The sequence below is a fragment of the Callorhinus ursinus genome, unplaced genomic scaffold (genome assembly GCF_003265705.2).
Source record: "Callorhinus ursinus isolate GAN/ISIS: 27379988/994484 unplaced genomic scaffold, GSC_fseal_2.0 scaffold31, whole genome shotgun sequence".
NCBI lineage: Eukaryota > Metazoa > Chordata > Mammalia > Carnivora > Otariidae > Callorhinus > Callorhinus ursinus.
Genome location: NW_027397093.1, coordinates 8810526 through 8836352, shown reverse-complemented (window position 1 = coordinate 8836352; position 25827 = coordinate 8810526). Strand labels below are relative to the sequence as shown.

General features: G+C 43.4%; 1 protein-coding gene across 14 annotated transcripts in view; it reads right to left on the bottom strand.

The window, feature by feature from the left end:
* The window catches only part of KCNMA1 (potassium calcium-activated channel subfamily M alpha 1), a 746792-nt gene that overhangs the window by 285196 nt on the left and 435769 nt on the right, over positions 1-25827 (bottom strand). For all 14 annotated transcript variants that reach the window (XR_012374213.1, XM_073878759.1, XM_073878761.1 and 11 more), the window contains exons 4-5: positions 13476-13569; positions 12540-12651 (exon numbers count right to left, since the gene is read on the bottom strand). Coding sequence is in view for 13 of the 14 variants with exons in the window: in XM_073878759.1 (XP_073734860.1) it covers positions 12540-12651; positions 13476-13569 (206 nt within the window). In the remaining variant the exon portion in view is untranslated. The remainder of the gene's footprint in view (positions 1-12539; positions 12652-13475; positions 13570-25827) is intronic.

Sequence of the window (25827 nt, the reverse complement as noted above, 5' to 3'; positions counted from 1 at the left end):
TGCCCTTATTTTTGCCAGCGGGCCCAGGTTCAGGCTGGGGCATCTCTGTGTCTCCAGGTAGGACAACTGGGAAAGAGTGTTTGTTAAAATAAATTATCCTGGGGGTGGAGAGGGGTCAGGCCCTATCCTTCCCCAGGGGAGGGAGGTAAGTGGCTCTGGCCCAAGGGGAGGTAGGAGGTCAGGTTCTAGGGAAGGGAGGGGAATCGGGTCTGGGATCTCTACTCCTTCCTTCCTCCCCCCAAATTTCCAACATACCCTTCTCCTATTTTTCTTAATAAGTCAACCCTACCCCAGTTTCAGGGAGTTTAGAAAGAAATATTAACCCTAACTGACTCTGGAGGAAATATTAGTGTCTAATAAACACAAGCAAAGGTCCCTATTCTCAGTGTACCCCAGGACTTGGAATGCCTTAGGAAAGGACTACATATGTGAGAAACCTTTCTCAAGAGGGCTCCTCTGTTCCAGTTGAAATTATAATGTGGAATATCACACGCTGGGTATCTCTCAAGATGTAAATGATTCTGATTTTAATTTCAAAAACATACTAAAATAAGGGATTATATCAATAAATATATTGGAACTTTGGTACCCAAAAAATGGTAAGGTTTACTGGAATACAAGAATTCTGGAAACTAGCCGAGCAGCCACTACTAGAATTCAAGCGAAGCCTCATGCTAGGCGACACCAGTGATTCTCAAAGTGTGGCCCCAGTCCAGTCAGGCAGCATCAGCCACTGCACGGGAACTTGGTAGCAATGCAAATCCTCAGGCTCCCGCCCCGCACCCCAGGTATACTGAATCAGAAATACAGCTATGTGGGATCCACCTCCCCCCCCGCCCCCCGCAGGTGACTCGATGCAGCTCAAGTTGGAGAACGGACTGGTCTTTCCAGAATAGGTTAGTGTTCACGTTCTAAAGCCACTGTCCTTGATCATGACCAGGGTATCTGACTCAGGAGATCTGGGAAGCAGCTTCAATGTTTTGTTTCTGTTTTTTCAGTGTCTCAGGTATTCAGGGGTGTTCCTGAGTGAAGAACCACCACTGCAGGGCTTCTCAGTCCTGGCTACACATTGGAATTACCCCAGGAACTTTAAAACATTCTGATGGCTGAGTTCCACCCCAGTGATCCTGATGTACTTGGTCTGAAATATAATCTGGCCGAGGGGAGGTTTCAAAGCTCCCCAGGTGATTCTAACATACTGCCAAGGGTATTGGAATCTACATTCACGTATTAATGTAGCTAATATACACTTTAGCATGTGTAAGAATCATCTGGATAATTTATTAAACCAAATTCCTTAGTCCTACCCCCCCAAGGAGTCTACAGGTGTGGGGTTGGGCCTGAGAATTTTCATTTCTAATGAGCTCCTAGATGTGCGAGCTCACAGACTGTACCATAGTGGCACTGCCCCCAGGAAGAACACGCTAACCTTTTAGACACCTGCCATCTGCCCTGGGTTGGGCTGGCCGTCGTTCCTCCTTCTGTTCCTCCTCTAAATTCTTACACATTGATTATTCTTCCTTATAAAGTAGCCCCCCCCCAATTAAATGATCAACATCTTAAAGGCAAGATCTAGGTTTTCCCTATCAGTGAGCCACTCTTAGGAATCAGTGGCTTGCACATAGTAGGAGTTCAGTTGACTAAGTGCAGTAATAGGGTCTCAGAGCTGCTCCCCCGTGTTCATTTTCTCCCTATCCGGTTTGCTGGCCAAGTCAATCCATCATGGCCCTATCTCATCTAGAAGAATCAAGCCATCTATTTTTTGAAGATGATGCAAAGGTAAACATACGTCCAGTCCTAGAGATTTAGGTTGCTTGAGCAGGCTGTTCCAATAATACCCCAGATGAAGTACAGCCATCTGGAGAGGCTTTGGTATCTACAAAAACCTACTGCTGAATTTGTTCCTTGAAGACATTCATTTTGAGGTGTGATTTCCAATTTGGCATATAACAGAGCAGTACACGTCAATGAGGATTTAGAATCCCAGCTACCTGCAGAGGGCATCTTATTTAAAGCATGTCCTGACAAAGCAATATCAAGGGACTACAACTGGAAATCTCTTATGGAGGAATAAGTTTTCTAGGAGTAGTTTCATCCACAGCGGTGGCTACAAGGTTAGCAATTAGCTCCCCCAAAACCAGCCAAATTTGCAGCATGCCATTTTGCTGGAGCTGCCTTCCTTCAGAGTCCAGTCAAAGGGACAGAATTCAATGAGTTCATTTCTCTTGCCACACTATAGCCATCAGGTCCCAGTGCCATTCCCAAGGTGCATGGCGCCACTGAGGACCACCCACCACCACGCCCTGCCCCCACCTGCCCCAAAATAAGCTCAGGCAAAGAGCAGAGCCCATAATCTCTATCATGACACTATTTCAATATGGACTCATGGTGGTAACAGATTATGTTTATTTATTTGGTACTTGCAGAGAATAAACCAAGAGGCTCAGAAAAAAGGCCCGGGGAAAAGGGGGACAAATGTTTTAAGGTTAAAAAAAAGTAGCTAGAAGGTACACAAGTTATAGAAATTCTATTAATTCAATTTTTCCAAAAAATGGATTGAGTTGTTTTTCTTCTTTTTTTTTTTTAATTGAGTATTTTGATAATCGGGGACTTTTTTTTTTTAAAGATTTTATTTATTTATCTGACAAATAGAGAGACAGCGAGAGAGGGAACACAAGCAGGGGGAGTGGGAGAGGGAGAAGCAGGCTCCCCGCCAAGCAGGGAGCCCGATGCGGGGCTTGATCCCAGGACCCTGGGATCATGACCTGAGCCGAAGGCAGACGCTTAACGACTGAGCCACCCAGGTGCCCCGAGTTGTTTTTCTTCTTAATTTCCTTTCCTACCTGGGAGTGCCAAAGAAATTCTGTTTAGGGGGTCCCTCACCTTTTGTCAGGAGACTGGAACACGGAGGAAGCAGCATTCAGTATTTGATCTGATTAGCTGGGACTGTTAGACTAATTTTTTGTAAGGGTAACTATAACGGCTAGTTAATTTTATAGCTTGAGAGCCAGCATAATAGAACACCGAGGAACATAAAAAGAGGTAGATTGCCTGGGTCCAAAACTTGGCTCACTATGTGACTCTTGGCAAGTTACAGAACCTCTCTAGGCCTCGGTTTCCCCACCTGGAAAATGGAGCCATAAATGATCCCTATTTCATAGTACTGTTTGGAAGATTCCCTGGGATATTCATAAATTGTATCTGTACATGCACACACGTACATATACATACACACAAACATGTAAATCAACACATCCAACACTACCCTGGTTATGGAAGCACTTTCTCTTTAGAGCACACACTTCGTCTCTCCCTTTCCCCACCTCCAAAGACATTTGGCTCCCAAAAGGGAAGCCACACTTCTCTTATTGTTATTATTTTAAATTAAACCACTGACCACAAGGAGGGGTTTACTTAGAAGGCTTTAGGCTTTAGAGCATCTGTGTCCAGCCGCCTCAGGTCACTTTTGGTGGCTCTCAAAGGCCATTCCTTCCAGACCCTGGGCAATGGAACCAGGAACCCTCTTGGGGTGGTGGGGGGTGGGGGGGGAGATTGGGGAGTTCATGGCCATAGCGGTTGACTCAAGTCAAGTTATTAGATCCTAAATACCTTATGGGCATGCAAAGTGAGCCTATCCTTACCCCTACCAACGACCAGCTACCCATTGAGTTTGAGCCAAATTGTCTCCCTTCGCTCCTCCAGCCTACTTAATCTCACACTGATCCAGCAAAGTTCAAGACAGCCCTGTAGGGGGAACCAGAGACCTTTCTTTTCAGAGCCCAAAAGACCATTTCAGAATGCAGTAGAGTCCTGGGGAAGAAGCTAGGGCAGGAGCCAGTCCCAGGGCCTCTTTTGTGCCTTTTTTTCTTTGCCTACAGAGGCCTTAAATAATTTAATCTGAATAGGGTGGTGGGGAGTTTCCCTTCGATGGTGTACTAAGGATTTCTCTACATCCGTCCATTGGTCCTTCCACTAAAACTCACTTCAGGAAACATTTGTTAAGCTTCCACTGTTTACAGGAGTGTCCCAGGCGTACAAAAAGTAAAAATTCAGGGTACATTCTCTCTCTCACAAGACTCATTCTAGAGCAGCGTGGTCCAGCAGAACTTCTGTGATGATGGAAATGTTCTATATTTGTGCTGTCCAACCCCATAGCCACTAACCACATAGTGCCAATGAATACTTGAAAAGTGGCTAGTATGACGGAGAAACTGAACTTTTATTTCATTTAATTCTGATCAATTTACATGTAAGTAGCCCAATGTTACCAGTGGCCACCTTGTTAGACAGCATGGTCCAGACTGGAAAGCCTTGCTACTTCGAATACACTCTCCAGACTGGAGGCATAAGCATCACCTGGAAACCTGTAGAAATGCAGCATCTCTGATCCCACGCACACCTCCTGAATCAGAAGCTACATATTCTATCAAGATCTCCTGGTGCTTCTATGCACACAAAGATTAGGAAGCACTCTTCTAGGGAGACATTACCTCAACATTCACAGTTAGAGGATGTATACACATGGTTCTCAACCTGACTGAATTTTTGATGCAACTGGAAAGCGTTAAAAAAAAAAAATGCTGAGCCCGGGTCATTTTCCCCAACCCAGAGACTCCGATTTAATTGGTTAGAGGTTTGGCCTGAACATCATGAGTTTTAAAACCTCTCTGGGGGATTCTTGTAGACAGCCAAATTTATAACCATCCCAGAAATAGCCTATAACAGTGGTTCTCCAAATTGGGTGAACATCAGGATCATCAGGAAGGCATGGAAAACACAGATTGTCAGATCAAACTCTGGGAGTTTCTGATTCATTGGGTCTAGGTTGCGTTCTAAGAATCTGCACTTCTAACAGATTTTCAGGTGATGCCGATTCTGCCAGACTGGGAACGACACCTGGAGAACCACTGGCCTCATAATTTTAAAAGCATGGGCTCCAGAATCAGATTGAACCGGGCTGAGTCCTGGATCCACATTTACTACCTGGGAAAGTTACCTAACTCCCAATCCCCAGCTCCCTAAATTGTGAAATCAGACCAACCGTATTTACTCATTGGGCTGCTGTGAATATTATCGCAGATAATGCCTATGAGATGCTGATCCCAGTGTCTGCTTTTCATAAGCAGTCAATAATTGTTCACTATTATCATCATGGTAAGAAAACATACTCATTCACTCATTCAACAAGGACTAATTATGTGCCAGGCATGGTCCCAGGCACCAGGGCACAGCAAAAAAACCAAGACAGTGAATGTTCTTGCACAAGGCTGTCACGGACCTTGCATTCTAATTGATAATATAACACAGATGATCATATTGCTCTTATAGCACTAATCATAAGTGTAAAAGAAACAAAGTTCAGGGAATTCATTCCAAATGGAAGAATGTGAAAGCTTCACATGGGAGGTGGAGTTAGGGCTGTTGCCTGAATGGGGAGAGGGATGCCAACCAGTGAGATGGGGCAGAAACTCACTCCTGACTCAGCAGGAGGCAACATTCAGCAGAGCAGAAGCAACTAGCAGCCTGGTGGACCGGGGGGGGGGGGGTGGGTGTTGTTGCCCACCAGCAGCTGCCTACCCTCTCTGGCCAAATCACATTCTGTTTTTATGTTTTTGGTTTGGTTTGGTTTGGTTTGGTTTTAATTTCAATACACTGAAAATTCCTGATGTCAGGAAACAGAAACCAGTTGAAGGCTTTCACCACTGAGCATTCTTATCAAATGCAGAGGCCAGTCAACAGAAGGCTGGCTCTTCACCTCACCTCAGCTGCTGTGGGTTTCTTCAAGCGAGGGAGTGGCCCTGGGGCCAGACACTGTGCCATGTAGACGGCAACAGAAGGCCTCCTGAGACTGCAGCTGAGCCCTGAGAGAACCACCAAGTACTTGCAGAGGAAAAGCCTTGTTGTGACCCCACACGCTGCCTGCCCTGGGAAAATGGTGATGACATATGTCACAACTTGTCACCCTCAAGTGGCATTCTAAAATTCTGGTTTCTTTCCACTCTTTAAAATAAAAAAAAAAAGCAAGAAAGCGTGAATTCAAAGGAAAGGAGGCTTTTAATCAGGGGACACTGCAGACCTAACATGTTCCCCTCAGTTGCTGCAGCCACGTAGGAAGGGGCGCCCAGAACAAATGGGTGAGGAGTGAAGAGCAGGCATGTCTGCCTAGTAATTCTTCTAGTCCCAGGAAAAGAAGGAAAACAAAACCATTATGTGGAATTGAGGAGAGGGGGAAGGTCTCAGGCTCTAATGAGATTTCCCCAAGCGTCTCCTTTCCAAAACACGCCAGAAAAGTCCAAGGCAAAGGCGCGGAGGGCTCAGAATGCCTGCCAGAACTTTTGGACTCAGAAGATTGAGCAGAACCACTGGCTCTATGATTTGGGGCTAGTTATTTAACTCCTCTGGGCCTCAGTTTCTTCTCTGGCAAAACGGGATTATTAATGATAATTCCCCTTTGGCAGAAAAATGGCTCCCCAAAACATTCATGGTAATCCTCAGAACCTGGGACTCTGGTAATTTACATAGCAAAAGGCAATCAAAGTAGCAAATTAAGGTTGCTCATCTGCTGACCTTAATATGGGGAGATTAGCTTGGATTATCCAGGTGGGACCCCAATGTAATCACAAGGGTCTTTAGAAGTAGAAGAGGGAGACAGGAGGGAAAGTCCAAGAAAAGCAATGACAGACAGCAAGATCAGGGAGAAACAATACGAGGACCCACCCCGAGGCTGAAAGCAGGGGCCGGGGGCCAAGGAATGTGGGTGGCCTCGGAAGCTGAGAAAGGCAAGGAAACGGACCCTTCCTCCGAGCTTCCAGAAAGGAGCACAGCCCTGAACACACCTGCACCTTGGCCCAGAGAGACCTATGTGGATTTCTAACCTACACAAGCCTAAGAAATAAACTTGTGTTAAGGCACTCATTTGTTACTGCAACAAGAAGAAATGAATACATCCATCTTGCAGGGTTGGGGGGCTGATGCCTGGCATGCGGAAGGGCGCTTTCTGATCTAGGACGGCATGATCATTGGTGGGCACCTGCCATCCTCCACACAGGGTAAGCTGGGCTCCTCTCCCCCGAGAAGTGCGCATGGCTCCCGGCTCCGTCCGTTGCACCCACCCTCGGCTGGGCTGGCATCTTGCAGAAGCCTCCTTACGTTCCTCCACCCACGTGAGCTCTTTCTCCTGTGAACTCCCAAGTCCCTGACAGCCTGTACCTGGCAATTTGGGACTTAATTATACAGCGGGCAGTGTTACCTGCTGTTGCTGCATGTGTGTTTATTTGGGTTCCGAATCTAGATTCAAACCTCAGTCTCAAACAGGAACTATGTTTGTCCTTTTGGTGTTGTTATTGTTGTTTTTAAGGACCTCTACTTTTTTTTTTTTTTTTTTTACAGTCCTGTTTTTATCACCTTTTGACACAAAAAGGAACTGCCCGGCATATATTTATAAGCAGATATCCTCAATCATTTTAATTGTCCTGTGGCTGGGCACTACTCATTTTCCTATTTTTTAGGAGCGTTTTCTATTTTGTAGTACCGTTTGCCGAAGGCACTAAAGTCTATCAGGGGCTACAAGAGCAGGTAGGTTTACTGTTTACAGTTTTTCCACCCCGGGTTCAAGGTCTGGGGCTCCTTACCATCCCCTGACTTCATTAGCCAGAGAAGAGGGACAAGGCTGGAAATCATAGCAAGACTAGGAAAGAGGGTGGCCAGACATGCTCCCCTCATCTTAGTGCTGAGCACACAGTAAGCGCTCAATAAAAGCTAGTGAGATGAGTGGCCAGTAAGCGCGTTATTATTTTTTTCTCTACTCTCTTCTCTTAACCACACACAATGACCCTCAACAAAAACCACATAAATCAAGACACAAAGGAGGCACAGCCTGTTGACCTACCTTGGGGATACAGTTCCCCAAAGGAGACAGACAGAAGAGTTCTCCCCAGAGCATGTTATTCTAGTCTCAAAATAAAATACATCTCTCATTTCAAGGTACATTTATTTTAGTTAGGTAGGATAAGGATTTTGTGAGAGAAACAAAAATGAATAAGCTGGTGTGTGGGAACAGGAATTAAAATTAGCAGCGATTTGCCGCCTGCCGACGTGGATGTCCTCACATCCCACTGCCTTATTTTTGGTTCTGTTCTGGTTTGTTTTCTTCCTCAGTACTTTAAAATATGATAGGTAGGTTAGAAAGACAAGTCCGGGATGATCATGAAGCTCGTCCTATGTACGTGGTACTTCACTGACTCTGCCTCACTGAATCCCCTCAACAACCCTATGAGGTGAGTACTATGATTACCCCCATTCATTGGACAGGTGGAAAACTGAGTTTAAGACAGGTAAAATGACCTTGCTCAAAGTGACCCACTGGCCAAGCCAAGCTGTGAATTGAGGTTGTAACCCAGAGCTTGGCTTGACCCACTCCACTCTATTGACCGCATGTGTGGAAGCCCCTAGTCTCTCCCTCTCTCTCAGGTCCAGCAGATCCGATCGCCAAGGTGCTAAGCTACCTTGGGAATCAGGAGACACCACACAAGCTCTCTGTGTCTCCTGGATCCTAGTGGCAACTCTAGAAACTGGAGGTGGACAAGGAGAAGTGGGAAGGAGAGGAGGAGGCATGAGGATGTGTGTTCTTAAATAAGATCTCTTCCCCTCCCTGCCAGCCTGAAGTGAAGCTCTCTGAGTAAGAAGAGATGGAGGGGTGCCAACAGAAATGAGCAAAACCAGCTCAGTCATCCCAACCCAGTCCTCAAACCCCCCAATCTTTTAAGGGTAAGGATGGAGGCAGAAGAGCAGCATGAATATGGACATAAAGTCAGACCAAATTGGAGGCAAATCACCCCTTCTGCCACTCCCAGGCTATGCGACCTTGGACAGGAATGAACGTCTCTGAGCCTGTTTCCTTATCTTCAGAATGGGGGAAAATAATTCCCAGCTCACAGGTTTGCTCTGAGAATTAAGTGAGTTCATGTGTATAAGGGGCTTATCAGAGCGCCCAGCACATAGTAGAACTGGAATTAGCTATTATTGGTAATATGCCGTCAGATGCACTAAGAGAATATATACAATAAAGTACATGAATACTATGCTATATAATATGCAACTATATATGACGATAAGAAATCAAGTGTGGTGGGTGTTATGCTCCAGAGAAGGTAAGGGTGGGGGTGGCGGCACTCATTCTGTTTTGTACCCGCATGGTTTCAGCTACGCAGGGCTCAGCAGGTGTGTGCGAGAGAAGAGAACTGACTGCAGCTTCCTCATCTTATACCAAACCTCTGCCAGTAAAGGCAGCACCTTTTCATTTTCCAGGAGGAGGGCAGCACTTCCTGAAATGCCCCCACCTAATGGGATTATTCCTTCTACTTTGTAAGCCATACCTCGTGGGAATGTTCATTTTATCTCTGGCAGCTCATGGGCACAATAATTGTTTCATGATGTAATAACCCGTGTATTAAATCAGACACAGGAGCCTCCTTGAAATATTATTATACTGAATTCTCTTCCGTAACAGACAGCCCAGGGGTGGATCTCACCCAAGAGGCTTAGTTACTAAAGAACCAAAAGTATTTCATTGAAGGTGCCTTCTCCTATACGAGGAGAAAGGTTATTTCCTGTTGTTATTTTTATTATTTCATAGTCCAAAATTTGTTGGTCTGTTTTCAGTTTCAACACACTTATGCTTCCTAATGTACTACATATTTGCTTATTTATTAGGTTTGTTTTTTTCCTGTTCTCCCCCCACTGCAATGTCACAGGGTAGGATGCTGCCTATTGCATTCACTGTTGTTTCTTTTTTTTTTTTTTAGTGGGGGGAGGGGCAGGGGGAGGGAGACTCTTAAGCAGGCTCCACGCCCAGTGTGGAGCCCAAAGCAGGGCTCGATCCGAAGGTCCTGAGATCATGACCGAAGCCAAAATCAAGAGTTGGATGCTCAACCGACTGAGCCCCCCAGGCGACCCATTATTCGCTGTTGTTTCTTAATCATCCGGAAAAGTGCCTGGCACATAGTAGGTGCTTAATAAGTATTGTTCAATTAATCAACAAACTGAAGCACGTTTTAGAGCATATTTTTTGAAGAGCAACCACAATTGATGTAAGAGTGTATCTCATTTTCCCTCCTTTTCCTTTTTCTTCTTTTCCTATTCACTCTAGTGGATTTTCACCAGACAAGAACACCAAACGCCAAAAATCAGGGTTAAATCATTCACAAAAAGACGTGAGTTTTTAACATCCAAGTTCTCCTGACACACCCTTAGCCGGGGCGAGACCTGCTTGCTGCTCAGGAGGGGTGTCTCCACCACAGTCCTGAAGGGGTCTCCTCAATCACCTAGGACCACGAGGGACCAAGAGAGAATGGACCCTGACATAAAATTCCGATTCCTGAAATGTGAAGACAAGAAGGTATTTGAAGTCCAAACCTCCCATTTTTCAGAAGGGAAAACTGAGGGTCCCGAAAAGCAAAATGGTTGTTGTAGTGCACAGAGTAATTAGAACACAGGCGGGAAGAAAAGGCAGATTCCTTTCCTTCCTTCTTCCTTTCCTTCCTCCCTCCCTCTCTCTTGCTCTCTTCTTCCCTCTTCCCCTTTCTTTTTTCCTTGTCTGTCTGGAGTTTTTCAGGGTGTGTGCATGCACGCGGGTGTGTGTGCATGTCTGTATACTCTTCACAACAGGATGGTCTAGGACGAGCCCTGGTTAGCAGCCTATATGTAATTTTGCCTCAGAAATGTTGATGATTTGATTTCACTAACTTCCCAGTCCTACCCCACAACCTAGATCCCAAACTTCCCATGAACAATGCAAGAGTCTTAGAGGCATCCTGAGCTGAAAGTACTGGAAAAATCAAATCATCTAACCTAACCTTTATTTTACAGATGAAAAACAACAGGCTGAATGGAGGAAAGTGAGCTCCTCTGGTCACAAAGCCAGTTAACAACCCAGCTGAGGTAGCTGGGACCCTCAGCACCAGGGCACATTCAGGTCACACTCAGAACACTTCTCAAGATTTGTGAGTGGCTCTGACAGTCCCATCATGCTGGCTGGAAAACCCAATCTAAGCAAGCATGTCTTAAATCAAGGATGAAAACTTTTCCACTGAGCAAGTGAATGGAATTCTAATGAGAAAACTCGTCGAAAATAGAATCTTTATGGCATACACACACACAGATACGCACTGATATGTGCATACATGATTACTGCATACATCATATAAAAAGGGTGCTTCTTTTTTTAAATACTTGATACTAGGCATATAATAAATTCACAGAGCTAGCAAGGACATCAAAAACATATTGCTAGGGGAAGCATATCTTGGCACAACATTTTTGAAAAATGAGCCATCAATATCTGTACAAACTAAAATATACGCATTCTTTGATCCAGCAATTCCTCTTCCAGGAACCTGGAACCATCTAGAGAAACAGAACTTACAGATATGTGGATGAGGGTGTTTACTAAATCACCGTTCACAGTGCAAAAAGGAAACCATCAGGTGGTCCATCCTTAGGGTTATGGCCGGAGGAACCAAGCTACAACAATTTGTAGAATTTTGTGTAACACTAATAAAATGAATTATTATAGAGCTGAAGGGACACCCATCATTTGTTAGTAAGAAAACCAAACTGCAGTGCAATGTGACGGACACACTCATTTTTACGAAGACCACCACCGCTCCAACATGTCTATGTGCATCCATGTTTGGGGCAAAGGGACATGAAGGAAAGATGGAAGTCCGTTAACACTGAGCATCCCAGGGAGAAGGCATGATTGCAAGGAACCCAGAAATAGTCCTCTGGGTCTTGCTTCAGCCTTCCTTTTCCCCTGTATACCCACAGTAGCAGGAACATTCTGAGAGAATTATTCAGTGCAACCAAGAGAAGCTCGAAGCTGCCTCTTTCTGTCCCTGGCTCCCATGACCATCGTCCGAGCTAGTTATTTCTCCCAACAAAGTGTCCTGGTCCCGAGGCAGGAAGTGACCTGCTGAGCAGATACAGCAGGGGAGATGTGAACACAGCACCAGCAAAAGGTCATCCTTTAACACAGGAGGGGGCTCCATCTCCTTCACGGAGAAGGTGGCTCGCGATGCTTGATGCTCCCCTGCCCCACAGAGGAACTCATAACCATAAATAAACCAGGCAGGACCCACTCTGCTTAAAACTAAGAAGCGGACAGAAGTCAGTCTGGCAGGCAGGCCTTCTAGGGCACCTGAAGCAGCTGCTTGGAAATCTGGCCTCGTCCCCACGGGCTTCTCTGTCCAGTCCTGACCGCAGGTTGAATGAAAATGACAGAACCACAGAGGCAGAGGTCCTGACTGGGAGAGTATGACCGCTAGGTTTCAACTATGATAAAACTGCCTTCCCTGAAGCCCTAACTAGGCAGCACGGCCTCCTGGCTGAGTGCTCCAAAGAGAACTGTCACCACCACCTCCCAAAACTCCAGGAGTTGTGCACACGAATACACAAAACTTTCTTTCTGTGGGGACAGTGCAGGCCTCTGATCCACCACAGCTTGGGAACCAGTGGGAAGAAAGGAAGAGAGGTGGACTTACCAAGCCAACTTCTGTTTAAGTACACAGACACAAACACTGGGGGGACCGTGAAGAAATCTACCACAGAGTTCACTTCCAGCCAGAACCACAGCTTATCGTTGGCTGCAATAAACTGGGGAGAGAGGAAAGGAGAAAAACATGAGAGGCACGATGCTGGCATTCGAAGTATATGCTTTTGCCAAAGGCTATGTTTTGGTTTTTCACAGGGGCCTGGAGGGAGATGTTATGTCCTTCTCATATCTACACCAATCACAGGCTATTTCTGTCTTAGAATTCGGTTATACAGTCTCTTGTAGAGAATGACTGTAGCCTATGTTAACCTTGGAGAAATATCAGGCAATCTGTTTTCCTGTGGTTTTCAATCGCATCATAGGAAAGTTTGAGTGGTCTCACTTTCATTAGACTCTAACGGAAATATAACCTAAGTAAAGCATAGATGTACGCATCCATGCACATGCCCCTGTACACACAATCTCTGTAATACACATTCTGTACAGCTCCCCTCATAGAGAGGCTCTACTACAAATCCTCCAAGCCCCCAAATTCTACCAACTACCGCCTCGATTCAAGCCTCCCAACTGTTCTCTCAGGATTCAACTAAGTGAGCCCCGATAAACATAATTTTAAGAGAAGTTTTTTTTCTCCATTTAAGACAACAATGCATTTGCATTTAGAGAGATGAGAAACAGTCGGCCAGTGGAAGTATAATAGTTACTTCAATCCCTGTTCGCCTCCTTGGAACAAGATTTTAACATGCACTTCTGAAAATGCGAAGTTAAGGAAAGGACTCTCTCAGAGACTGAAAATCAGATTATGGGTCTGTTGTCCCCCCTGGAAACACTGGGCTTCATCTCTGCAAGAGCAGATGCTCGTGGGGCATGGCCCCTGGGTACAAGTGGCCCCATGATGATACTGAGTTGTGGGGATCAGACTTACCCGCAGGCCAAAGTAGAGAAGGAAGAACACGTTGAAAGCCATGTCGATCTGTAATGTGAAATCTTTGTAGAAATTCTGGCAGGACTCTATTGGGCTATTAGACAGGAAGAAGAAAAAAGCAAGAGGTAAATGAAAAGCATCATCATGTCTTGCACATACTGTGTGGTATTGGTGCTTGGGGTAGAGGACAAAATGAATCTTCATTGACTAAAACATTTGGTCTTTCTACCCTCTGTGATGATCAAGCAAGCATGGCCAAGGGGTCTTTCCATTCAACCATTCAGTCTTTTGTTCTTTTATTTGTTTTTGTAATTATATATTTATATATATATATATATTATTTTTATATCATTCAACAGTTGAGCTAAGAATCTAAAAAGGATCATGCAGATACCTTGGAGGAAGGACAAGCAGGAGAGACCATCAAATTCCTTAATTTCACATTAACCCTTAAAGAACTGACTTCTTTCTTTTAGAGGACATATACCAAAGCTCAAAATAGTCCCTCACACCCTCCAGCACATTAGAAGTAGAGCCCATTTTCAGTTAAACTCAGTGGCTGTGCTTGAGACCTCTCGAAAGCCATCGGTTGATGAATAATAAAGGACCCAGGAGCATCTCAGGAAAGCTGTGGAGAAGAGGATCCTGGTTGATGTTCTGGCTAGACTAAGTACGGACTTGATGTATAGCACTCTGATCTGGAGAAAGAAACATTGCCCAGCTGGTAAAGTTCAAGACCATTAAACCAAAATGTTGGAGCAGTACTCTAAGGGTTAATTTTTTTTTTTTTTTTTGGCATGCAAGTTAATTGGCTTTGTGTGTGTCAAGCAGCCAGTGCGAACCCCCAGCACACTCTACTTTGTTCAAGAGTAGACAGTTTTTTAAAAGGGTACTACTATACAAACTGGTACATGGCTTCCATGGGCTTTCCCGCGTCAAACTGATCAGAGGATCAGTGTGTGAAAAGTCCCAAGTTTGGGGCTGGGTGGGAAGCAGGAAAGCCTCATAAGCATCTCAAAGCTGTGAATGAAAATTCAGAGTAGACTGTTATCAGTAAGCAAATGGTAACACTCAGGCCAGAAACATAAAGTGGATGAGGTGGGGAAAGGGGAAGGGAGTATGGGGAGAAGCAAAATATTTTCCCTGGATGGAAAGCAACGTGGACCAACGTGGCCAGGAGAGGGCTAGCTTGAGAAGTGCAGGATGGAGGATTTCCGAGTACCACCACTTTGGAAATCGCTATACACAATACCAGTTAGTATAGTTGTACTTCCGCGAGGACAATGCTTGGTTGTTCAACAGGCAGGAATCTGTGCAGTATGGGAATGCAGGGCCCACATAGAGGCATGGTGGGTCGGTCTATGGGACTCTCCAATCATATTACATGCACTGATTTATCCATTCTTCATCTCTATTACAAGTCAAACATGCCCTTTGTCATCTCCTAAATCACAAATAGGTGGGAAAACCTCCAGACAAGCATTCGGGGGGGGGGGGGGGCATCTACATTTGCATTTACCAACTAAGCAGACTAAAGGAAACGCAAACGCTGAAAAACATTTCTTTTATAAAGGAAATGACAACTCCTAGGTTTTCGATAAGGTGGGGAAGTGGGAGGGAAGACAGCATGGAATTTGCTTAGTCCAATGCTGGAAGGAGTGAGGAGCACAAAAGCTAACCACTGCTCTTTACCTCCTCCCCTACTTGGGTTTTAATTTAAATGAAAAAAGGAAAATCCAGTCCTAGAGTTAATAAGAGACACTTCTGCAATCCCCAAGCCAGGATGGTGTTTTGTTTCATGTCAAAAACAAGACCCACAAGGTCCACAGGTGTCAGAGTTCTTAGCTTCTCTAGTCACAGTGAAAAGAAGTACATGAACTAGGTTGACCAGAAATCCACTATAGATTCCAAGGGAAGAGACAGTGCATCTCTCTGCTACATAAGCCACTGGTATGATGTGCTACCGATGAATGAATGGGTGTGTGTGTGTGTGTGTGTGTGTGTGTGTGTGTGTGTGTGTAAGAGAGTGATCAAGAGAGTGAGGATGGGAAGCTCTGTTGGTAAATGCTGCACTCATGTTTTTACTTGTACCAGTAGTGACTTAACTGTGCATTTAAATTCATATTCATCAGGATTGAGAGTCATAGGCAAAGGGACAGAGAGAAAGTCTTGGTTCCCAAGTCTACTATGGAAAACCCACTATCACTTCACCAACGTCAAACAATAACCTTACTATTGCCCACACAATATATTTGGATGTCCTGTGAATTTCCTAGCTCCCATTAATTCCATGGCCTTTGTGGTAAATTTTGTAGTAAACTTAAAATGTATCTCATAGGTAAAACATTTGCTAGGCTGTGGAAGGGAATGGGATAGTGGGGGAAAAGATGTTAGCTCAATGCCATTGAGGATATTTTGGTTCAGCATAAATGGTCTTTTCCTCCATATGTTCAAAAGAGCATAAGGAATCAGACTGTAGCAACTTCTTCCCGTTGATCCCTTCCTTCCTTGTAATTCCCGCTGTTCCCTCCTCTATTGCCCATATGCAAAGGCAGCAATGAGAGGGCTTTCTGCTAAAGGACACTGTGTTGAAAACACACCTCAACAGCATCCCTGATTTACAGAGAACAGAGCTGAAACCATATCAGACCTTTTCCTTAATACTCTTCCAAAAATTTTGAACTGATTCAACCACTGTTTCATAGTATTCCTTGAGTCCTAGACTTTAGGCTGAAAAAAGAAAAGGAGTACACTATGCTGCTGGTGCTAGCAGCTTGTCCTCTGGCTGAAGCTTGCCAATGATATGAATACGCCCTGTTAAGATCTAAGAGATGAAGAGAAGCAGAAAACTCTGGGATAAAAGAGGCCCAGCCTCTGTGACCCAGGTAGGACCAGAGTGATGGGGAAATCTGTTTTCTATCCCTTCTAGCTCTTTTCTGCTTGCCACGAGAGTCCAAGGAGAAATGTCCTGCCTAGTTTTCTCAAGTGGCAATAGAACTGTTTATCAGGATCCCCTCTGAGATAAATCTTCTGAGTGCCTGCAGTCCACAAACTCACACAATCAGAGACCACAGAGTGGAGATTCTAAAGCCCCATCATTTCATTCCCTAAATGGAAACAACCCACAGAGAAGTTCACTGATCTTATAAAAAGAAAATATATAATTTAACAATAAAAGGGCTGGCCATATCAGCCAGGATTTATTTTCCTCCCAAAGAGATTGTTATCTTAATGATTAATGCTCATTGTAGGGTAGAAAATGAAATACAAACTGCTTCTCTTTCTCATGTACAATAAGAGAGTTCCTTGTTTAGATACACAGAAGTTTCAAGAGCTAGAAAAGAAATCACTTTTTTTTTATCACCAAGGAAAGTGACTCCAAAGTACACACTTAAATTTGGATTGCCGTTCTTACAAGGCATGCCCACATCCGAATAGGCTGTATGTGGATATATGTTGCCAATAGAAAAAAAAAGGGGAGTTTTAAGAACTGAAATAGGGATACTGGTTCTGATCCTGGTAGTAGTAAATGGACTTTCCCTGAATTATTCCTGGTGAAACTAATGACTTACCAATTAGAGGACACAAGATAATTGGTAAGCTGATGGACTCCTCATTCTTAGACTCCCACAGCCCATGGGTCAAATGTGATACTAAAACCTTAGGCAAGTTTAGTGTTTTCACCAGGACTCTATGATTGGGACACCTTCAAAAGAACCTCAATAAAGAGCTGCTTATGGTTTAAATATTCAGTGTAGGAGAGTCGTCTTATTTCCTCTTGACCATCCAATAAGCGTATCTTTAGTATTTAGACGTCTATAGAGGAAAAGGAGACGCACTCAGAATGGCAAATATATCTCTTCCTTCATCTATTTAACAATATAATATCCAATGAAGGCCCCTGAGCGGGAAGATCCAATAGTCCTTCCTGAAACTGACTTAAGACCTTGTCTTTCCAAAGCACAGGGCAAACAATGGCTAGCCAGGTTTTCTTTCAAGGGGCAGGGACTAAGGACAAAAAAACTCACTTCCAGCAGGTGTTCCTCTGGATATCTGCATCATCACCAAGAGGGTAGTAATTGCCCTCTCTTCTCAGCCTCTAAACTCCCCTGGTGTTTTCTGAAGTCTGTTTTCCTAACTCCCTGAGTCTGGCTGCTTAACCTAGTAGAGATATTTCTCCAGGACAGTGGTTCTCAAACTTTAGCATCTACCTGGAAGGCTTATTAAAATATTGACAGGTCGCTTCCAGAGTTTCTGATTTAGTAGGGCTGGGGTGGGGCCCTGGGAATTTACATTTCTAACAGCTTCCCAGATACTGCTGCTTGTCTGGGGACCAAACTTTGAGAGCCACTGTTACAGAAGCACTTTCTTGCAACTACACACTAATTACAGGTGTTGCTTCTCAAGAAGATTCCCATTCAGACCTGAGCAGAGATGATTAAATGTTTGAGCCCACCCCCCAGATAACCAGCTGCATACCACTTAACTAATTGCTGAGATCAAGAGGTTGAACAGATATTTTCACTTTCAGGTGGGAACAAGGGGGAAAAAATTAAGACGATACAGAGAAGTAATTACAACACCACTATGTGAGCTTCGCCACCGAGATTCTAATTAACAGAGTGCCTGAGGAGCACATCTTTAGTTTAAGATTAAAAGGAAAAATGAAGTATAGATGGGGAGAGGTTACGGAGACCATCATTTATGAGACAACAAAATGTTAAGCAGTCTAGGGACATCAACAGCGGCAGCAAATATCTGAGATGATTTAATAAATAACCACATGAGAGGGAAGGGACTAACTGAGGAACAAAATAGCACTTTGTGAAATAATTTCTAACATCTGAATTCTCCTCGCTCTTGTGGCTAGTCCCTTTTTAAATTGGATGGAGCCTTCTCAATTCCCACCAGGATTATGGACCACCAGAGAGCACCACAGACATGAATCAATACAATAAGTTTAATGATTCCAGACTCTTCTCCTAGTCTCACCTCTGCAATGTTGCCAGATTAATTTAATTAAAAGATGTCATTCATCTACCATCATGGCTCCCTCCTGCCTCATACATCAGCTCTAACCCTGACTGTGATGAACCTCTGAAACCCAGCCTCACTACATGTCCCATTTTATTTTCTACCATCTGCTCCACACCAAGCCCTTTGCTACTATGAGCTGCTACCTTCCTTATTTCATGAATGTGACCCACATGTTCCTAATTCTAAATCTATGCTTTTGCTGTGACCTCTTCAAATGCTCCTCCGTCTTTGTGCTCAAACCTTAGGCAACCCTCAAAGCCAACAGAAAGGCACAGCTCGGTAAATTACTCATGGCCTCACTGACCTCTCCCATCTCTGAATTCCTATAGCATTAGGAGCAAGGCATTCTAAACTGTCTTATAATGTTGATTCTCATCTAATCCAATATAATACCTGGCATTGTATAGAGCCTGCACACACTATTGCATTTGGTCCTTACAACTTGGCAAAATAAAGTAGACAGTTCGTTATAATCCTCATTTTGCAGACTTCTGAGAAGTAGAGGCTCAGAAACCTACGCAAGATCATGTAGCTAAGTGGAAGGGTTGGGACAGAGACCCAATATCCTTTCTGCCATACCACCTTACTTCTCCAGAAGAACTGCAACATCCTTGGAGAGGTAAAACAAACAAACAAACAAACAAACAAACAAAACCACGTAAGATGTAGCATCTACTATCTACAGACCCTGGCATGGATCTTTTTCAAAAACAATGAGGGTTGACTGATTTACAGAGGAGGTGAAACTGCCCCAGAAAAATTTAATGTTTGTTGAATGGTCTGGGAAAATTCAGGGGAAGCTGACCTGTCCAACTTGTATCTAACCCTGCTCTGTAAAGACGGTCATATGGGACATTACTAATCCCCAGGAGTGCTTCTGGGGCCCCCGAGGGAGTAGTGGTATCATGGAGCCTGACCCTATCTGCTGAGGGTAAGTTCCTCTGCTTGTGAAGAAATAACTCCTAGTTATCCATCTGCTTAAAGATGGATAACCCTCAAGATGTCCTAATTTTCTCTTATCCTCTCTTTTTCTAAAAGAACAAGAATGGATGTAGTAATGGATGATGTTTAGATACTGAGAACACTTCTAATTATGGAATAGACAGTAAAGTTTTGCATCCCATTCCATTCAACTGAAGTAAGAAAAATGATAACATCATATAGTCGTGGATACTACAGAACCTATCTGCAACCGAGAGGGAGGAAATCTAAATGAGTGGATGTTTTTCTAATAATGTCTAGATATACTGGATAAGCAAAGTGCCTGCAAAATAGAAATAAAAGCACCTAGCTGATCAGAATATTATGAGAGCAAAATATTTTTAAAGGGAGGCAATTATTTGCAATATACTCCAAATTATTGGTATTATTATTATTCATATAATTTTAGGTCTCAGAAAAATACCTTCTAAGTTAATAGTAATAGTGGATTTAGTGCAAATGACAAGATAGTAATTAATCACTGAGAAAATAATAATCTTTATATAGAACATTGTCTTCTAACCTAGACAGCACCCCAGGTCTCGAATGGATCCAAGTTGAAAGCTTTCTAACCTTTAGCTTTCATTAGTACCCTCATTTTAACTACCTTGTCAGAGTTATGTCCTTAAGAACTTGTCTTTCCAATGTTGGTGCTTTTAGTGTTTACATTGAGTGGAGCATATATTCAATAACTTGTGTAGGTTTTTTCTCTTTTATCAAACAGAAACCAGCTTCTCCTTGTTGACCATCATCTTGACTTTATCCCAGAACACCTGAGTAGGTATCTTCTAAGACGTTATTATTGTTGATGGGGGAATTTGCGTTCAGTCATTAATCAATACTAATGACAATGACCTCAAAAGGAGCCTTTCTAAATCTTAAAACACTTGTTTTAGACCTTGCAATGGTTCTAATGTGAATAGAAAACATTTTTGTTACTTGACCCCAAGCCAGTTAGTTAAATGGCTTTGTTGGGAAATCTTCAGTTATGGGTTTGTATCAACAGGTCTATTAATCTTTCTGACAACATCAGGCTTCCAATTACATCTCCACTCAATTGAGGAGATGTGAGCCAATAGCCACAAATATTTGCCTCATTAGGGTCATGTTGAAATGAACTGGAACAAATGAAAAGGTGGTATATAAACCCTTACTGCTCTGGGATCCCATGTGCTCTGTCTTCTTGAGCTCTGTTATGGAGAATCCTGGAAGAATGCTAGCAGTAGACTTCAGAGCAGTTGTATGGCTCAGGGTATCTACCTGAATAATTGGTCCTAACAATTAAGCATTCTTCAAGGAGACAAACAAAATTACATAGATTGCCGATGAAGAGAAAAAAAATACGTCAGTTCCTTACACACTGGATTTCTCAGTGAAACACACCGATAATCTGTTTTCATGAAACTCAGATGGTGAAATCTCTGTCACTTTCTGATGGAGTTCCTCTGAACTTTCTCAAAAGATTTCAAGATGCTATCCGAGCTTAGGGTCTCCTTCTCATCTTCATTCTGTATGTTTTTATCCATTTAAGCACCCAAATAAGTAAATCAAAAGCAAAATGTGGGCATCACGGGACATTACTAATCCTCAGAAGTGCTTCCAGGGCCCCTGAGGGGTAGTGGCATCATGGAATCTGACCCCGTCTGCTGAGGGTAAGTTCCTCTGCTTGTTGAGAAATAACTCCTAGTTATTCGTCTGCTTAAAGATGGATGACCCACAAGATGCCCCAATTTTCTCTGATGGAGTTGAGAAGTTAACCTCAAGCATGGATAGCAGTTAGGTAGTTTTGGAATTCAGTGGAAGAGTTAAAATTCCAGCTCTATCGTTATGAGCTGTATAATCGTAGACAAATAATCTGAACTCCACAGCTTGATTTTCTCATCTGTAAACTGGAGATAAGGATAAAAACCTCAAAGGCTGTTGCAAGAATGAAATCAGATAATGCATAAAGACTAAGTGCTGAACAGGTGATAGTTATTTTTAAAACTAAAGTAATAACAATAGTGATAAATAAGGACTGTTTGTAGAAAAATGCCAAAAAAAGGCAATCATCCAAATGAACAAAAACTGATAGAATCAATTATTTCACACTTAATTTTCCATTTGTACCTGCTTTACTGCTTCCTTATCGGATGCTGTAATAGAATTCAAATGCCCAATAGGTTGTGCAGTGAGCTAACATCTGGTGTCATTCCATATATTAGAGCATTTCATTTGGGTAATATTAAAGAAGGAACACCAGGGAAATTATATTTCCATAAAGGCAGCCACATAGTCTCATAAATATTAAATAATTAACCAAGATTTCCTGACAGAGAAAGCCATGAGTCACTTTAATGAGTGGCCACAGGAGGTTGTGTATTCTTTTCCCGGGTCTTTAGCAGAAGAGAGAGTTTCATTTGCCTGGTTGGCTTACCATGAATCTGGAGGAGAGGCAGGGGGAGGAACCAGTCATATGTCTTCTAAATATCTCTTCCAATTCTACGTCCGTAAGATCATGTATTTCCTTCACTGTTGGACTCTTGGAATGATGTCCAAGACAACCTACCCACTAATGCTTGTTTTCTCCAATTTGTCTACAGACTACAATTATTTCAATCACAGTTGTTACCAGACTGGAATTAGTGTTCATATTTGCCAGCAACTTTTATGTAATAAATCAGAGTTAAGCTACTACATGAAACAGAGTCTTGCCAAATGAGTGCTGCTTTGGTTCTCACTGAACTGTCTAAGAACCCATGACCGATTGCTTCTTACTCTTATTTCCCTACCTCCACTGACTCCAGCCATCTCTTCTTCTGTAAACTCTTGTTTACCTAGTAGAGGGATGTGATGAAGTAGAAAATTCAAATACACACACACACAAATACTACAAAACAGACTGAGAATTCTTCAAGGGCAGGGTCAGTGAGCATGTACAATTGTGAGTGGTACATGTGGGTGGGGACACATGCGCACACACGGCACATACCCACAGCCTTCCAGCACAAGTGTATGCTCTCTATCCAACCCCAACCTCACTCTGGGACCATCCACAAAATAGGATCGCTTGGGTGAAGTGATTAGAAAGGGGGAGAAGAGGGAAGAGAGAAGAAGTTCCAGGTCTGAATGAAGAGCGGGGAACCCAGACACATTGCCTGGCAATGGGGGGAGGGGGGCTGGGGAGGGGGGTTTGCAGCAGCTCTGTCCCCTGGAGCCAAACTACTCTCATGCCTACAAAAATGTAGACCTGAAGAACAAGAAAAGAGGATTCATCCTAACACTACTGGATATTAAATGTTGCCATACATGGGCCGAGAGGCCCATAGACAACCATCTCTTGCCCGTAATAACCGCTAGTCAGCTCCTAGGCACTGGGGGGCAATTGTCTGGTGTCACCATTTCTTAAGGAGGGAGCAACCATGAGGAAGCAGCCTAAGGGCACAGTTTCAAGGCACTTTGGACTCAAGGCTTCCCAAATAAACTATGAAGGTCTCATAATTGCATAGAGAATGGTAGGGGCTCCTAAGTTGAGCATGTGGGTTGGGATTCCCACAGTGTAACAGTCTTCCAAATCACTGTGGGATCTCTTTGAGCTGTTATTGGGCACAGACTTCAAAATTCTGTTTGAGCCCTCTTGTCCTGATGTTTAGCTTGGATTCTTCTAGGTATTCCCTGGTCATCCTACTAGTCTCCTACTTAGCTTATGCCCTATGCTCCCACCCCCATCCACCTCCCTGGCTTTAATGTAATCCTGACACACCTGAACAGCCTGACCTTGGCAATGCCTCCTTGCTATGGGTCTACCTGCAAGGATTTAAAGTGGGAAAGCCAAAAACTCCCGAATCTACACAGCCAGGCCCAGCCTGCTCTGGGTCCCAGACTGATAGCCTAATCAGATGGGGGTAATGAGGATGCAGGAGACAGATCCTTTTCCTGTTCCCTTCATGGAACTCCAATTTCCTGCCAGCAGCCAAAGAGACCTAGATCTGTTACAGTTTCAATCCTGCTATCTGTCAGCCACATCGGGACCCAAGCAGAATAGCACAAATCTCCTCGGTGGTCTCATCTGAAGAACTTCAATGACAAAGAGCGCCCATGCTGGAGACCTGCCTGGTACCGACTTGGGGAGGCTCGAGAGCATTAGGGAAAAAATAATTATGTAAGGAAATAGATTCCATCTGCTTTGCTTCGCTTTGAAGCATAGAAAACACTGTCACATAACATACATACTCACCACCAGGGCAATTGGCATTTGTTACAAGCTACACATGAATTTATATGTGATGCTAAAGGATAATTACGATAGTTTTGTTTCTGATATCCTGAAGTTGGTTTTTTCTTTTCGGTTGAGAACTTTTTTAAGAAGACACTGAGAAAGACCTGGCACACGTTCTTCTGACATCTGGCGTAGAAAACAATTATACCTTTATATTACACAAGAAAATAAAATAGCCGTGTCTTAGCTCTGTCTTTGGCTGACAGCTGAGGCATGGAACTTTTGTAAGTATTCCTATTTAGGAGTTTTGTTGGGAGCCCAGCAGCCTCACAGCCAAAAAGGAGAGTCTGAGATGTTGATGATTAGAAGTCATGAGTCTGCTGAGTCCAAAGCAGGAGTCACGCCTTAGGAATGTCATAAAGTGACCTGGGCAGTGGGGACCAACATTACCACGGAAAATCAGATGTGACAAGTTACCTTCATAGTTTATTTGGGAAGCCTTGAGTCCAAAGTGCCTTGAAACTGTGCCCTTAGGCTGCTTCCTCATGGTTGCTCCCTCCTTAAGAAATGGTGACCCCAGACAATTGCCCCCCAGTGCCTAGGAGCTGACTAGCGGTTATTACGGGCAAGAGATGGTTGTCTATGGGCCTCTCGGCCCATGTATGGCAACATTTAATATCCAGTAGTGTTAGGATGAATCCTCTTTTCTTGTTCTTCAGGTCTACATTTTTGTAAGCATGAGAGTAGTTTGGCTCCAGGGGACAGAGCTGCTGCAAACCCCCCTCCCCAGCCCCCCTCCCCCCATTGCCAGGCAATGTGTCATCATTAACACAGAAAATGGTAATGGCTTGTTAAGCCCTATGATTATAACAATCATATCTTCAAGTATACACACTTCTAATTTTCTCTTTAATTACTTCATGGAAATAACTTCTTACCTCCAGGAACATTTCTTTTCCTTCACTTTTTCTTTCCCATTTGCTTCTGGTTAGCATTGGAAATCACTTATTATCAAAACTGTCCTGCTCGTACCTCAGAAATAATAGCTCCTTCCACCATATTAATGGTGTCCACTTGACTTCTGGATCCATTCAGAAAGTAATATCATGAAATGTGTGCTCATCGGGGTAAAGTTTCTTTTTCCTTGCTTCTTTCTGCAGTTCCCCTTTTTAATTCTATTGCCAGATCTTTGATTTTCTCTAGAGTCATTTTCCCCCCTCACTGTAAAAATAAAAGGTCTGTGAGGGACCCAGGATGCCCCTAGGAAGCTGACTTCTTATGATTCTCTCTTTTGTCTCCATAAGTGGATCCATTTAACCCCTCTCTATGTTGGGTTTCAGAAATCCTTTTATTTTATCTGGAAGCACTGTGTTTTTCTGAGAAAAAGGAGTGGGTCCTTTTACTGAAGAACCCCAAAGAGGAGAATCAGTTGTTTCCTTCATCAAACCCCCAGACGAAGGAAAGCTCTGGTAAAGTGAGAGCATGTCATCATGCTGGTCAGGATCACCTGCTCTGCATAGGTCTACGATTCCATCTAAGCTCCTTTCAAAAAGGGAAATGCTTCCATTCAAAGGGCCTTTGTACTGGTAACCAAAAGAATATGTTATGAAATTCTAAGCAAAGTCTATTTCTATAGGGCGAATAGGATATGTTTCACATTATAAGGGAAAAAACATTGTGGAAAGAGCTTCAATCTACTAAATCCCCTGGATATGAGGAACTCAGGATTCATGAGGAAAAATAAAACACAAGATATGAAGCTTCCAATTTTGTGTCATTATGACTGCTTAGTGCAGAGTTTTAATCTAAGAGGCTCTAGCAAGCTGGTTCCACCAAGAATTCTCTAGGAATTCTTATTCCTGCCATAGGATTATCAGAGTTTGGTAATGTCCACCTGTCATCGTTCTCAAATGACGGTCAAGGTATGTATAAAATGTAAAGCATCTATTTATGGGAAATAACAAAAAAATCCAGTTCAAAAAAAGAGCCTAACAATTATTTTTGTAACAGTTTATTCTGAGAATAAAACAGAGAAAAAAAAAGAGCAGGAAAAAAATGTTTAAAAAAAAAAAACCAGTTTTAAAAGGAGTCATTAGACACCCCTAAGGCTACATACCTTGACCGTCATTTGAGAAC